Source organism: Saccostrea cucullata, unplaced genomic scaffold (assembly GCF_032062105.1).
Source record: "Saccostrea cucullata isolate Sc308-1 unplaced genomic scaffold, CSIRO_AGI_Scuc_v1 ctg7797, whole genome shotgun sequence".
NCBI classification, from domain to species: Eukaryota; Metazoa; Mollusca; class Bivalvia; order Ostreida; family Ostreidae; genus Saccostrea; species Saccostrea cuccullata.
Window position 1 is genome coordinate 3582 of NW_026927478.1, and position 15912 is coordinate 19493.

Below are 15912 nucleotides of genomic sequence, written 5' to 3' on the forward strand. Positions count from 1 at the left end.
GTAACCTTTTTTAAACAAACTTGAATCTACCCCATTCACCCAAGGATACTTTGTCGCAAGTTTGGTGGAAATAAGCCCAGTTGTTCTTGAGAAGCAGTCGAACATGCCAAAAGGTTACAGACAGACGGACGCCGGACAAAATGTTATCAGAAAAGCTCACTTGTGCCTTCCACTCTGGTGATCTAAAAAAACAAATCCATACATACGTATTAAACAATGCTAAAAATAAAACGACTGATCAAATCTTTGAACAATTCGATTGACTACATCTTTTTTTACTAGCAGTCGTTTGTAGGAATAAGACTGTAAAGAAAGAAGCTATCGTGATGAACCGAAATATTTTGACAGTTGAACTCTGAAAGATTTACTTTGAGTTACATAAAAAAAAATTCGACTGGTTTGCTCAATGCAAATATAAAGTAAACGTTCACATACGTAAGAATTATTGAAGAATAAGAAAGCGTTATATCCACATGCTCCAACGATATGAAAAGATAAATTCTTAAGGTAGTCCAATCCTCAGGTTTATAAAATTAGCAGTTAAGTGATTAAAAATGCTCATAAAAGTATCTCTGAATCCACAAACTAATGTAAATTTATCCACAGATTTCTTTAGAGTTAAATATTAAAGTTAATCATATTATATAGGGAAAATTGTCAAATCTCAAACATTTTTGCAGAAAAAAGCGAATTGGAATATCAGCAATACATTTTCTATTTGCAAATTGATCAACAAATATATTTTAGGTTAAAAAACGATAGATATCCAGGCATTCAGAGAAATTGTCATGATTTTTATATTTATTTGGTATTTGTTGTCTTCTATTTCCGTCATGTATTCTATAATATTATACATAGTGTAAAAGGCTTTTGCTATTATTGCAAGACACCACAAAACACTTCTTATTTCATATTATTCTAAATAAGCATTGGTATCTAAGGCTGGATAAAAGAAAATTTATTTCTCTAAAACTGTATTAATTTTTCCCCTTTTATAGGCAACAAATGTCAACTTTTATAAGACCTTTTCTAAGACTTCCAAAAACCTTGAATCTTATAAAGATGAATAGAATAAAAATTGTTGCATGAAAAAATTTCATTTTCAAGCTTCATTTTGATGCATTTCAAATTAAATATCAGTTTTTGGAGTTATCCTTCCTGGCTGAGGATCGGATATCCTTAAAAAAACAATTGCAACCTCTTGCAGAAACGAAATCCCTATTAGGAAATTGACATTAAGTAGACGCAAATACTTGACTTTACTTGTTTTTTGGCATATCATTAGTATGGCTAGTACTTTTATCTGTTTATTCATAACAATATAAAGTGCAAAAGTACTGCCACTATTAATAGCAATGCAAAGAAAATTAAAGTAAAACACTTTACTTAAAAAGCCGAGAAATTGTATATTAACAATGAAATCCCATGTTTCGAACCGTAAAAATTCAGCTTTACACGCATCAATTTAATAATTTTAAAAGGCTGTCCAGAAGAATATTCCTGTACAACTCTAACAGGTACTAAATTAATGCTTCTCAGAATTATAAACTGTAAGCTACAAACAATATCATGAATAATATACCAAGCACAAAGTAATATCTTAAATCTACTGAAATAAAATTTAATATTTATAGGAAATGGGAATCAGAGAGCTTGAGTTAAAGTCGCCAGGCATTTGAGATTAACAGATGTTGTATGTATTACTTCTAGCATTGAAAATAATCATAGGTCTACAAATCTTGTATTCCAGGAATCCATAATTCATGTCCATATAATCTAAAAGTCCATCGCGGATGCCCATAAACATGGTGAACAGGACGTCAACGCACATAACTAAAATCTGGAACCTTTGAGCAATGCCAATAAGCTTTCCTTTGCAAAAATATTCCACATCAAAAGTGTTGCACACAATGGCAAGATGCGTAAGTAAGGCGACACTACTGTGGAAAATTCCAAACCCATTACGTTAACGTACCGTAAAGATCTAAAAATTTTAATATTTGATCGACATTTCTATTATCTTCAAGAATGCCAAAAAGAATGCTGCTTAATACTTGAGACGCATTTTGGGATAGTACGTTCACCATCGTGTCAGAGTTGTATTGAGTGTGGTTATCTTTGTCCATTCTCTTTTATAAAGTCAGTAATTTGTTAACTTTCTGTTAAAAAGAACACCTCAACACCATATTAAGAGAAGGATATGGAGATAACGAACAGTATTCACTGTCAACGTCCATTAAACAATATACAAAATAAGAGCAGAGCAAACACGGACCTCCGAAACATCAGGGGTGGGATCAGGTGCCATGGAGGAGTGAGCATTTCCTGCCGACCGGTCACACCCGCCGTGTGCTCGTTGTCATGATCAGGAAATAACGGAAAAAATCCTTCGTCAATTCAGTGTATAAATAATGGACTAACAATTGGTATGAAAAACGTCAGTCAGCATTTGACTCAATGATAAATTGTATTTGCTGACAAGGTCATTGTATCGATCATAGAATTTACGAAATTTGTACCCATGGGAATTCCAATAGATTGTTGGAATACCTGGTCTCCAAAAACCACATAGATATTATCAATCAGAAACTCAAGCATCTTCTTGATGTCAACTTCAGAGTACTTATGTGTGCAATCAGAATCTGTTTTAACAAAATAATTTTGCAAATGACCAATGACGAGGTAAGTAAATTTACGAGTTCCATTTTTGTTGAAGAAGCAGCTGTCATTGATATCAAAAAGCCTGGATTTTAATTTGTCGTGGGGAATTGTTGTGTATAAAGTTGAAAAGTCGTAAGTTTTTAAGCTGTTGATTTTTGTAAAGTCTTGTGATTTCAAATTGTCCAAAAGTTCTTTAGAATTTTTAAGTATCCACATCTGATTTACACCACTTCTTGAATATATAGTTGCACAGTACTCTTGAAGTTTTTCCTTCACCACTGTCAATATTTTAGTGAGAAGTAACGAAAGAGGCTTGGTTGAACAATTACTGGAACCTGTAATGTACCTTTGTTTGTAAGGATTCTTATGAAGTTTCGGAATCCAATATATATAAGGTAGTTCAAATTCATTTTGGCTCTGTGGAATATTAAAAGTATTCAAAACTGACAGGTGATTTTGAAGAATTTCTTCCTTAGAAAGAGAAGTATGAGTATAGGTAGGATTACCACTTGTAGAATTAAATCCAAGTTCTTCTAGAATGCATTTTATATAATGAGCCTTACAAACGAAGACAATGTTGCTACCTGCTTTGTCGGCAGGTTCCAGTACGTACTGATCGTGTAATCTATCTAATTCTTTTTTCACTTCTGGTTTATTGAACACAGAAGGATAGATGGGTTTCATCTTGCCCCTCAATCTTTTAATACGTGACTTCATCATGGATCTGATACATTTAATCCATCCTGACAAGGTTTTTAACATCTTCTTTTTCGTATCTGGCCCATCGTCTGGCGTAATTTTCAACAGAATCCATAATATTTATGAAATTCCGACGCCAGTGACGGTTCGGGGCTCCCTATATTTAGGACCTTTTAAAATAAGTGATCTAAGGTCCTCATTACGAACTTTTTTTACGTCATCTGTAATAATGTGTCCAGTAGGGCTACAGTAATAGGGCGAAGAAGGACATGAACACGAAGGGGGATTATTTTTCAGATAGTCGATATCCAGTCCATGTAAAGTGTTTTTGTCATTGAAAAGTTTGGAAGCAATGGTCAATGTATATTTGTAGGAAATACAAGGTGTAGACTTTAACTTGAAATATGGTGGAATACAAGACTGGACCCTTTTGTGATTAAGAATATTACTTATATTAACCGCGTCAATTCCTTTATTGGCATTATTGAAGTTTAAGAAAACGACGGATTATTTTAGCTTCATTTTCTTCCGTGAAACGTGCGGGTTTAAAAAGCCTATGATATGCAATATCCATAATCACAGATCCAAGCCTATATTCAGGTGACGAGGAATCTAAAATTGGGTGTTCCTTGGCCTTTTCAAGAAGACTTTTTAAAAGCTTCAAAGGGACCGAGTAAAGTTTTGTTCGAATATGATGTAGACCTAACTGTTGATTTACATAAGGTAGTAATGAATCAAAAGAGACGTCGTGTATTGCAGGTTTATTGTACGAACGATGTCCATGACTACGCTTACGTCTCTGAGTATTGTTAAAAAGTCCCATCACATTTACATTATTACACTGCGGGCTTGAAAGATTTCCAATACTATCGACATTGTCATTACATCCATAGGGAAAGGCTGTCCCTAGTTTCCTAATCCAAAATTCTTCTCGTTGTCTACGGAAATGTGTACTCAACGACGGACTATTTGTGTGGTGATAAATCTTTTCGAGAACTCTAACTTTTATTGATAAAATAGAATGATCAGGTGAATTAAAATGTTTATATAAAAGCTGCTGACCACCATGATTTATTTGAAATCGATGACCTGATATTCTTTTGTTAAGCGATCTCTTGGTTTCACCGACATAAATAAGTCCACACATATTACATTCTATTCCATAGACAACATTAGAAGATTTGCAGTTCAGATTTTCCCAAGTTTTGGTATAGAAGCTCTGTCCAGTAAGATTACTGGTGAAAGAAGTGTCAGTTATCAAAATGTCACAGGTTTTACCGTTTCGCACAGAACATTTTGAAACCGAAGAAATTGGATCGGAAAAGGAATTATCCAATATATCTGTAATAGAAACTTTACACTCTTTCAATTTGGTATATGATGTATTGGTTTTATACCAAAACTGGGAATCTGAAGACTGTACATATGACATATGTTTAATATCCCTGAGGATAATCCGAGGGGCACCGAATGAACTCCTTGAGTCTGTGTCCCTTATAGACTCAAAGGAGTGACGCCTTTTTATACTGGGCGACACGCCTGCCAGTATCATTTCGTTATTCTGTGTACTCATGTATGAATAAGTACCGAACGACAAGTATCCTCGGGGACAAACTGTCCACCAGCAGAGATACATGTTCGGTGGTTAAAAGAAGGATATGGAGATAACGAACAGTATTCAATCTCAACGTCCATTAAACAATATACAAAATAAGAGCAGAGCAAACGGATATACATGTAGGGCAAGTCTGTAAATCGTCTATTTAGAAATTGTGGATTTTTTTTCTACATGAATACAAAACATGTGATGATGACTATAAAACATATTAATCATTATAAAACCTCGATCTGTTGATAGATCGGAAGACATAATATCAATAAATACAATTATTTATAATATCATACAAAGAATAAATAATACAATTATAGCCTTTTGATGAGGTCAATCCCTCGATATATATATCCCTTAGAGAAAGCATATCGACCGAGCACGAAGTGCGAGGTCGATATGCTTTCTCTAAGGGATATATATCTAGGGATTGTACCAAATCAAAATGCTTCAATTGTTTTATTTTTTTTTTATCAGTTAATAAGAAATGTCTTAAAATCCTTTTTTATAATACTCAGTACCTTCTCATACAACACATTGTTTTGTCATTGCATTATGACGTCACAGTAATGAAAACCAGCTGCAGTAGCTGTTTTTAGAAACATCCAGTCTATAAAGACTATTGTGACGTCAGCACTATTGTTGCTTCACAGAAGAACGTTTCCAATTTTAGAAACTTTTAAAAATAGAAACACCCTGTCTGTAACACTTTTTATGCTTGATCAAGTGATTCCGTTTGAGCCAATCAGAAAGTTTGAACAATAAAGAAAAATAATAATATATTTTATAAGAAGATACTATACTTTTAGTGTGTACATTCGTGTTTCAAATATAATTTCTTTTGACAAGCAATTAGCATGAAGAATCCTAAGCAAGATTTTACATGACTGGACTGTTGGTTATAAGGATTTATTACTCCTTTTCCTCTACCTGTATTATAATAAAAAATGAAGATATGAAGCTAAATAAAATACGAACATGTCACAAGTGGGTCAATGTGACTTTTCCCAGAAAAGTGGAACTGTCATCAGAAGCTTATACAGTTTAAATCTGCACCGTGTCATTTACGTTAGCACTTTAAAAGTCATAAGCCGATATTTTGTCAAGCATTTGTTGTGAGTTAGCTGTTTATTTCGCACGTTGGCACATGAATGGCACTTATTATTTCGCACATTTGCACATAAATGGCACTTTAAAAATTTGTACATAGGATTTGAAAAGAAAATTACATTGAAAAATACGTTGAACATATTTCATAATTATTATGAATATAAAAAAACCTAGAGGTACTGTGAGCAATGGTCTCACAAAAAGATACCGCCACCTTTTATATCATCATTATGTCTAAGGTCATGTTTTAATATGGAATACCCAAAATAAGTGACAGATCAAAATGTAATATAGGAGGTCACAATGGCACTATAAAATAAAGAATCTATGAAAATATTGAATTAAGGAATCACTGTCAAGTTAGTATAGTATGCCAGTGTCATCAACAATAGTGGGAAACATGGGATAATTTATGCATAACGGGCTAGTGAATCCTTATATTTCCATTTCATTGTAAAATAAAATTGTAGATTTAGACTTTAAAAATGCAGACATAGATTTAAATTACACGAGGACTCCCATCCCAATGTCAATAGTCCTCGCCCACTGACGTCAAACACCTTAATGACACCATGAGAAAACTTTTCCAGAAAAAAAATAATTAATGTGTGATTCATATTACATGTATACTATATGCGTACAAAATATTAGTACTTTGGTTATCTTTATAAGTTTCATTAATCTCTTTTCTACTTGTTATATTCCATATGACTATGTTTCTAAGAATTTATTCCTTTATCAGATAATCTTCACCACAAAATCATTCCAAATAATAAATGATTTTTTTTTAATTTTTAGATGTTTGTGTTTAATTCATTTTTTCTTTTGCAATTTAAATATATATATATATATATATATATATATATATATATATATATATATATATATATATATATATATATATATATATATATATTAAAATAAAATAAAAAGGCAACACTTGTTAAAACGTATGCGCTTTCATTGTTTTCTTCAGACGTTTTAAACAATTTAAAATTTAAACTTGTGACGTAATAACGTTACCTGGTGGTAACGTCAAAAACAATACAATGACGTCACAACACTGAAAGAAGAAACTTTTACATGAGTTAAAAGAAAATAAGCATATTGTTTGTATGCAGGGAGGAGCAGTAGTTATTATGAACACAGAATATTACGAAACAAATGTACTGCAAATGTTAAACAACACGGAATTTTACAGCGAGATTTCCGAGAGCAGTGATAAGAAGACTATGAAGAAAATTAAACGACTACTTAAAAACCATAATACAACATCCTCTTTAACTAAAAAGGAAAAGGATTTCTTAACTGATTTTGATTTCAGCGAAAGTGCTTTTTATGGACTTTCAAAGATTCACAAATCAAAAACAATAAAGGAAGCAATCAGAACTCAAAACGCTGCATACGTTACCTGTCTAGACCCAAATGATCTTACGTTTAGACCTATTGTATGAGGTCCAAAGGCTCCAACACAAAGACTTAGCCACCTAATTGATATACTGCTAAAATCTTTATGCTCAGAAGTAAAGAGTTATGTTCGCGACGATCTAGACTTTTTGAGACATTTACCAGACAAGGTTGATCATAATTCAAAACTAATTACTATGGATGTTACAAATCTTTACACGAATATTACCACCTCTCTTGGTCTCAAGGCACTTGAATACTGGATCGATAAATATCCACATAAAATTCATTGCCGTTTTAGCAAACAGTTTATCCTAGAGGCCAGTGATATAGTTTTGAAAAATAATACATTCGCATTTGACGATAAACATTATGAACAACGTAAAGGAACTGCCATGGGGACAAAAATGGCTCCAACTTATGCCACCCTCACCCTAGGATACCTGGAGGAAATCATGTACGAAAAAACAAAACAACATTTTGATGAACAGACAACAGGAAATATAAAAAGTAATTGGAAAAGATACCTGGATGACTGTTTTATCATTTGGAACGACAGTGATGCTAACTTAGAAGCTTTCGTAAATATGATGAACGATCTGGATCCAGACATAAAATTTACAATGGACAAAAGTTCTCAGAGCATTCCATTTTTAGATATCCTAATAACGAAACACGAGGAGCATTTATCGACTGATATTTACTACAAACCAACAGATACCCATCAATACCTTCACTTTAGTTCCTGCCATCCAAGCCATACAAAACGCTCAATTCCTTATAACTTAGCAAGACGAATCTGCACTATAGTTAGTGACAAAGAAATAAGAGATAAACGTCTTAGTGAATTAAAGACGTTTCTCCTTCAACAGTATTATCCTATGGGTATCATTGAAGATGGAATCAAAGAGGCAATAAAACTGAACAGAGAATACCTTATAAATCCAACCAGAAGCCAAACTTCAGATTTAAAGATATTACCTTTGGTCACTACTCACAATCCGAGAAACAAGAATATTACTTCAACCGTTCGTCAACTAAACAATGTTCTTAAAACCGATGAGGAAATGGCCAAAGTATTAGAAAAGTATAAGTTTATCAACAGCAAACGACAACCAAGGAATCTACGAAGGATATTATGCAAATCCTCATTCCATCAGCAACATTTATATTCAGTGAAGAAGTGTTCCGATCTCCGTTGTGGAACCTGCAATTACATGAAAACTGGAAGTACCTTTAATTTCGGGAATAAAGACTTTACCGTAAAGGCAGACATGACATGCGAGTCAAAAAACGTTATTTATTGTATTACATGTGCAGGATGTGGACAATTCTATATTGGGGAAACTGGAACCACACTACGTACACGTATCCGCATACACAGACAGCACATTAACCAACCTGAATACCGTAAAATAAATGTAAGCGGACATCTTTGATATTTGTGGCCGGGGACAATTTTCAGTTTTTCCATTTTACCAACTTTATACAGACAATGTGGTGCAAAGACGAGAAAAGGAGAAATACTTTATAAAACTGTTAAAACCATCACTAAATAGTTCACTTTAGACATTTTTATATTTTTGTAAAACACTGACATTTGCATACAAACAATATGCTTATTTTCTTTTAACTCATGTAAAAGTTTCTTCTTTCAGTATTGTGACGTCATTGTATTGTTCTTGACGTTACCACCAGGTAACGTTATTACGTCACAAGTTTAAATTTTAAATTGTTTAAAACGTCTGAAGAAAACAATGAAAGCGCTTACGTTTTAACAAGTGTTGCCTTTTTATTTTATTTTAATATTGATTACCGGACACTGAGATATTTATTTTATTTCTTTTGGATATAATTATATATATATATATATATATATATATATATATATATATATATATATATATATATATATATATATATATATATATATATATATATATATATATACGATATATACGATGTATACGTTTTTGTTTCTGGCAATCTTACATGCACGTCTGCCAAAAGTTATTCCGACAATTTACAATCAACTACATGCATACAGTGTTTTACTTATTTTTCAAAACCGAAAAACGTCAAAAATGACCCCTAAAAAGTTAAAACTTTATGATAAAGCTGCTTAAGGGGCATTGTACATCTCATCTTCTTTTGTTCACGTTTACTGTCTTCATGTTCCTTGCAGATTTTTTCATACAGGCAATTAAAACATTTATAGCTGGGAATTAAGTCAAATTAATACACAGAAATTAAAAATAAAAACATCATCACTCTTAAATGAAATAAATAACTTTAAGATAAAACTTTCCATCTTCATAATCAGAGAGCTATTCTTTAAATAAATGGTTATGCCTTCTTTTCTCTTTTATTATTTACTAAATAACATTATTTAAGGAACCTCTAAACACTAACAAACTTATTTTTGAACTTGGAGAAAAATATATTATATAAAGGTTATGAAAATTCAGTCTTTTTCATTCATTTGTAATATGGGATACTTGCCGTATATCTGCAGCAAGAATGTTCAAAGACAATGGACTATTTATGAGCAGAAATCACAGCTGTTGACCTACGTTGGGAAAATTAATGAAAATGATGAATTCAATTACTTATTCTTGATCTTATACTACTAAAATATTTTAATCTATAACAGATCATGTAATTAACTGAAAATAACATTTTTTAAAAATCTTACTTCTAAGGGCAGATCACTCTAACAGCATAAAACTACCCTATCAGTAAAATTCTTTAGTGTGCAGTGTTTAGAGCTTCCTGTTTCTTTTTTTAATATTCTATATGGATACCTGATATGTGGTGACCTTTTTTTGACGCAAATGGAAATAGAAAGTAAAGTATCTAAATCATTTTTAATAAATAAGTTCATGACAATACAATTTAATTCAATACATGGTATAATCGAGAATATCAAACAGAATTAGACAACTTATGTAATATAAACAAAATATGGAGTGCTACCCATCCTGATATCTGCGCAATAATGTCACGCATGACACAACAAATTACAATAAACAGAATGGATACTTCAAATCTATATCAAAGATTGGGCGCAGCATGATCAATTTTTGATTAACGAGTAACGAGATATAAGTTGTGAGAAAAAAGTAAAGCATAACTGAAATTTTTAGATTATCATTTTATATAATTTCCTTATTGTAAAAGATATTGGAAGGAAATGGCTTTTTAGTATTGCTATTCATATATACACTCAAATGCATGAAGAAAATACTATAATTCAAGACCCGAATATATATGGACCACTATGAAGCGGCATCAGCCGTGTTATGTATTGGCTTTACTGTTATATTTTGTTCACCTGATAAGCTGTCTCGCACTGATATCCTTGATTTTACTGAATTAATTATATATGCATAGAAAGAATAATCATCAAACTAATCATTATTGATAATTCTTTTTGTGATAAGTAAGGCCTTTTATGAATTATAGCTAATCTTATTTATAAATTACATTTTCCTCTTCCATTTAAATATTTTTCTTGAAATAAATATACGAGTATGTATTTCTGAGTAAATATGTGATACCAGTTACTCAAAGTAAAAATGTAACGTTCGGTCTCTCTAGAGTTTGTGTAGTGAGTATTCAGTCCTACTGTTTCATCTTAATCATTTACGTAACATATATGCTCAGTATAATTAAAATTTACATTGCATATATCTGGGCCACAAAATTACACAAACATTGTTCATATGCCTCACTGTAACATTGCAAATTGTCATCACACCGCAAGAAATCGAAAAAATGGGAATATTTTGAGTTAAATTTATATAGCTGTGGATTCACGATGACTTTGCTATAGCAGTAAATTCGTAAAATCTTTGTTCGTACTAAACAAGTTTTGCTGTAGCATCATCTTATGAATTCATTTTTTCAAAAAAAATATAGACACCAAGAGTAAGAGTTAAAATTTGATATTACCTTAATTCTCTTTGATAAGTGATCCTTAAGATTTGTGTAACCATCAATAAAGAAAGGTGTATTCTAATATTTGTTCTCTGGTGTTACAGCCTATGAAGTAGGTACATATGGTGCAAACTGTTCAGGTGGACGTTGTCCCTATTGATTGTATGGATTTGGGTGTCTGAGTAAATGTGACAGTACCACTGACCAATACTGTAACAGGGGAACAGGATGCAAAAACAATGCAACACACGGATTCTGTAAGACAGTGCATGAGTGTTTGTATCTCATAGATTTCATTATGATAGGTTTTAGAGGTTGACACATTCACACATTTTTTTTTTCTCGCTGCGCTACCCTTCACCACACGGATATTGAAAATGAAAGTGAGATTTGGACATGAGTTTTATCAGAAAATCATTATTGATACACAATGTAATGAAATTATTTATAAAGTAGATTGAAAAATGATGAAGTCTATCACGTTTAATATAAATTTTACTATCGTATACTTTAAGTATTTTTGGTTAGGTCTGTTCAATGCTTTTTTACATTATGTTCCGGAGGTTAGAGGAGGTAGGAGTCAGCCAAGAAGTGCCGGCTACTAGCATTTTACATAGTTTTTAGATGGTCGTTATGAGAAAAAAATCTTTTAAGACTTTTAAAGTTTATTGATATTAAAAATAAAAATAAAATTATTTCTAACATCATCGAATTTTTTTTTCAAAAAAAAAAAAATCAGTCAAAAAATTCTGTAACTGAATATATTTTTTATAATATTTTCCAAGTTTGATATCTTTTACAAACATTTCTATTTATTTATTTATTGTGAAAGTCAAATATACTATTAACATAACAACTCATGGGATTAATTAAAAACACGATTTTTAAAGTATGTTAATGAATTTCATATCTTATAATGTTTGCCAAAATTGTCATATCCCTAGCTAAAAATTACTATAGTTATCTATGGTTAACTAAAGTCATCTTAAGTAAACCAAAGTTTTAATACAATAAATTAAAGTATTTATACTTTGAATTCTAGATCGAGATATTTTTTTTAATTTGAAGAAGTAATTTTTACATACTAATAAGAAATATTTCTCGTATATTTACATAGTTTATAAAAAATTACATCATCGGTATAATTTAAGACATATGTAGTCTCTTATTCTTCAAAAAAGTTCTAAAATAAAGTTCCATAGTAATGAAAATATCAAGTTTCAAGCATGGAGACGTCACCACTTGTCGGGTGAGAGCTACAAATTTTAGACTGATAGTATGCACTACCTGTTGAACAAAAGAGGATCTTTTCGTGCAAATACTTAATGCGACTCACGGTACCTCGGTTTTTACGACCTCCTGATTTAATTTTAGGAAAATTGCCTCAATAATATAAAAAGATAATTATGTTTTTTAACAGCTGAAACGGATGATACATGTACTAATCCCTTTGTGGAAAAAATGTTATTTGTAATTCTTGGCATTTCCCTGGGTGTAGGATTCACCTTGACAATTATCTTCAGCTGTAAAAGGTATTTTACGTTCACCCTTTTACTTCTTTGTTTAATTAATGATACAAGAACCTTATTTCTTAAGGAACACATATGAATTTTTTTAAGTATGTGGATATCAGTCAACATTTTCTTAAACGTTATTCTTGCCGAGCGATCAGAATTATGCATATGTAATGCACATATGGAATGTATATGTTCAATGGATATTATTGTATTATTCAACTTTAAACTCGAGGTTTTTCATTAATTTTTTTTTTCAGAATGAAACTAAGGAGACAGTCAGGGTACATCGATACGATGTTTCTACAACATGGGTATGATTATCCGTTACAAAAAAGAGGAGCAGAATTAGATGTCACATATGAAGGTAAAGGCACTGTTTCAAACATCGAAGAAACCAGAAAAAGTCCAGAATTCCAGAAGCAGGAAAACGAATATTTGGAAATAGTATAAAAAAATATTAAGATACTACTTTTTAAGGATTTCCATCCCTAATAGGACCAAATTCCCTACCCTTAAATAGCCGTCAAGCTCAAAATGCTCTGATATTTTATTAAGGCATTTTAAAGTGGAAAAGGTTTGCCCTCGAGAAATTTTCAAAATTGTCGTTAATTAAGCAGTAGCTAATTAACAAAGATTGCATTGAAGTCTATTTGGAAAAGCGTTTTTTCAAAATAAAATTTCAAATAATTTGAATATCGATAAATCCTGCGGTGGAAAGATGCATTGAAACATTAAACATAGAATGACAATTGAAAACAATTTCTTTACCGGATAAAGTTTTTTAATTAATTTTTTTATTAATTAAAAAAGAGGAGATAACTCTTATCAAAATTCAAGGGCATGAATTAGGACACATCTCACTGTACATATTAATAGCAATAAATGGGAAGTATGGCTAAATAAACTGAGTATTCAATGCCCACACATCTGTTATGTTTTCAATTTCACTGAATTTGTTCCTATTAGGGGTTGTATACCCTAAAGTCTCTTTTATTTCTTGTGTGTAATCCTTATTTTAAATCATTGATAGATAATGACAAAATACATACTTTTAATCGATCCCATGAGAGCATAGAAATTCATGATAATGCTGTAAATATTTGTAAACATTTTTATCATTGTCATATCTTTGTCAAAAAAATTTCGAATTGGTTCATTTTATAATAAAAATGACTTATATCTGTCCCTACTTTATTTTAATATGTAGATAATGAACAGAGGACAATGCATAAGAAATATATTTATGTTGGATTCTAATTACAATTTGTTAAGCGAGATGTTTTTTTTTCTACTTAATATATTTCTTTCATATCTTATAAGCAATAAACATCTTAACTAATTTTATGTGCTCTTAAATACTGAAACTGATGAACAATTCGGTTCCTGTGAATCTGAAGCACATTTGCAGCTCTGTTCTGCAGCATGTTAAATAATAAAGAGGGTGTGTGTGTGTATAGAGCATTTATTACAAATGCCAAATGAGATTACAGATTTTACAATATCAGAATGCAGCAGAAGGTGGGGCCCAAAAACATCCCACACCTTATACAAAAGAAAACTAGTACATATATTTTCTACAAAATTAACAATAAGTACCTTAAACAAAAGAAACTAGTACATCTATTTTCTACAATAACAAAAGTCATGCAATAACAATAGGCACCTTATATAAAAGAAACTAGTACATGTATTTTCTACAATAACAATAATTATGGAGGATTGAAGGGGTGGTGGTGGGTAAAATTTGTAAACCACATTTAGGAGCCGAAATGTTATTCTGATAAGGATAAGGCTAATAGCCGTTACTAGAGGACGCTTAAGTATAAAACCCGGAAAACCCTTCGGGACCTATGAATTCAAACAAATTGGTAATTAATAAAAATATGCAATTTATTACGTATTTAGATCACATAAATTCCTTTATATACATAAATACACTTATGTGCTCTTAAATACTGAAACTGATGAACAATTCGGTTCATGTGAACCTGAAGCACATTTGCAGCTCTGTTCTGCAGCATGTTAAATAATAAAGAGGGTGTGTGTGTGTATAGAGCATTTATTACAAATGCCAAATGAGATTACAGATTTTACAATATCAGAATGCAGCAGAAGGTGGGGCCCAAAAACATCCCACAAGAGGGACAATGAACGTACAGAGAAGGGTCCCTCGCCCCACCCAAAAATGTGCTTCAATTACTTAATGTATACAGCTTGATAACGATGTAAATACTAACAAAACTATTCACAACATAGGTCATGGAATTCTAAGGATGGATAATAAAAATATTAACTAAAATAAAATAAATACATAATCGAAAGTCATTAACGTACCAACCAGGAATAGAATTATTGCATATCTTGACAAAAACATTTAAATAATTCAAAATGATATGAAATATTAATACAATCCTCGATATGATACTCAACAACGAATATATTCAGTGCCGCCTCAGACAGTCACCGAATACTTCGTGTACCTGTATGCAAGTGTATATTAGTATAAAGTGAAGGCAGATAAATTCATACACAACTCGAGAAAGTCATTAACGTACGTACCAGGAATAGAATACTAGTAGTTGCATATCTTGACAAAAGCATTTAAATAATTCAAAATGATATGAAATATTAATACAATTCTCGATATGATACTCAACAACGAATGTATTCAGTGCCGCCTCAGACAGTCACCGAATACTTTGTGTACCTGTATGTAAGTGTAGTATAAAGTGAAGGTAGATAAACTATGTAATGTTAAGCTTTCTCATGCATTATTATGATATTTAAAGCATGAAATTGACGCTTTTATGAGGTTATAGTATTAACAATTAAATTTAAAAAAAAGATGCAGAAAAATAGAGGATACCGCCTCAGACAGAATCCTCTATCTAGGTATTTAATACATTCAAATAATACAGAATAAGGGATACTTTCTCAACCATTTATCCTTTACAATCGGACTTTCTACCA

At 31.5% G+C, this 15912-nt stretch overlaps 1 protein-coding gene and 1 long non-coding RNA gene across 2 annotated transcripts; one reads left to right on the forward strand and one right to left on the reverse strand.

The window, feature by feature from the left end:
- The first annotated feature begins 7683 nt into the window (after positions 1–7683).
- Positions 7684–8925, forward strand: LOC134274600 (uncharacterized). Its single transcript, XM_062756877.1, has one exon. It carries the CDS (start codon positions 7684–7686, stop codon positions 8923–8925), a length of 1242 nt encoding a protein of 413 aa, XP_062612861.1.
- A 5461-nt stretch (positions 8926–14386) lies between these two features.
- On the reverse strand, positions 14387–14773 carry LOC134274601 (uncharacterized). The gene is made up of 2 exons (XR_009993651.1): positions 14580–14773; positions 14387–14538 (listed from the first exon to the last, which is right to left on the reverse strand). It is a non-coding gene; the product is annotated as an uncharacterized LOC134274601 (long non-coding RNA).
- Between the last annotated feature and the right edge of the window lie 1139 nt (positions 14774–15912).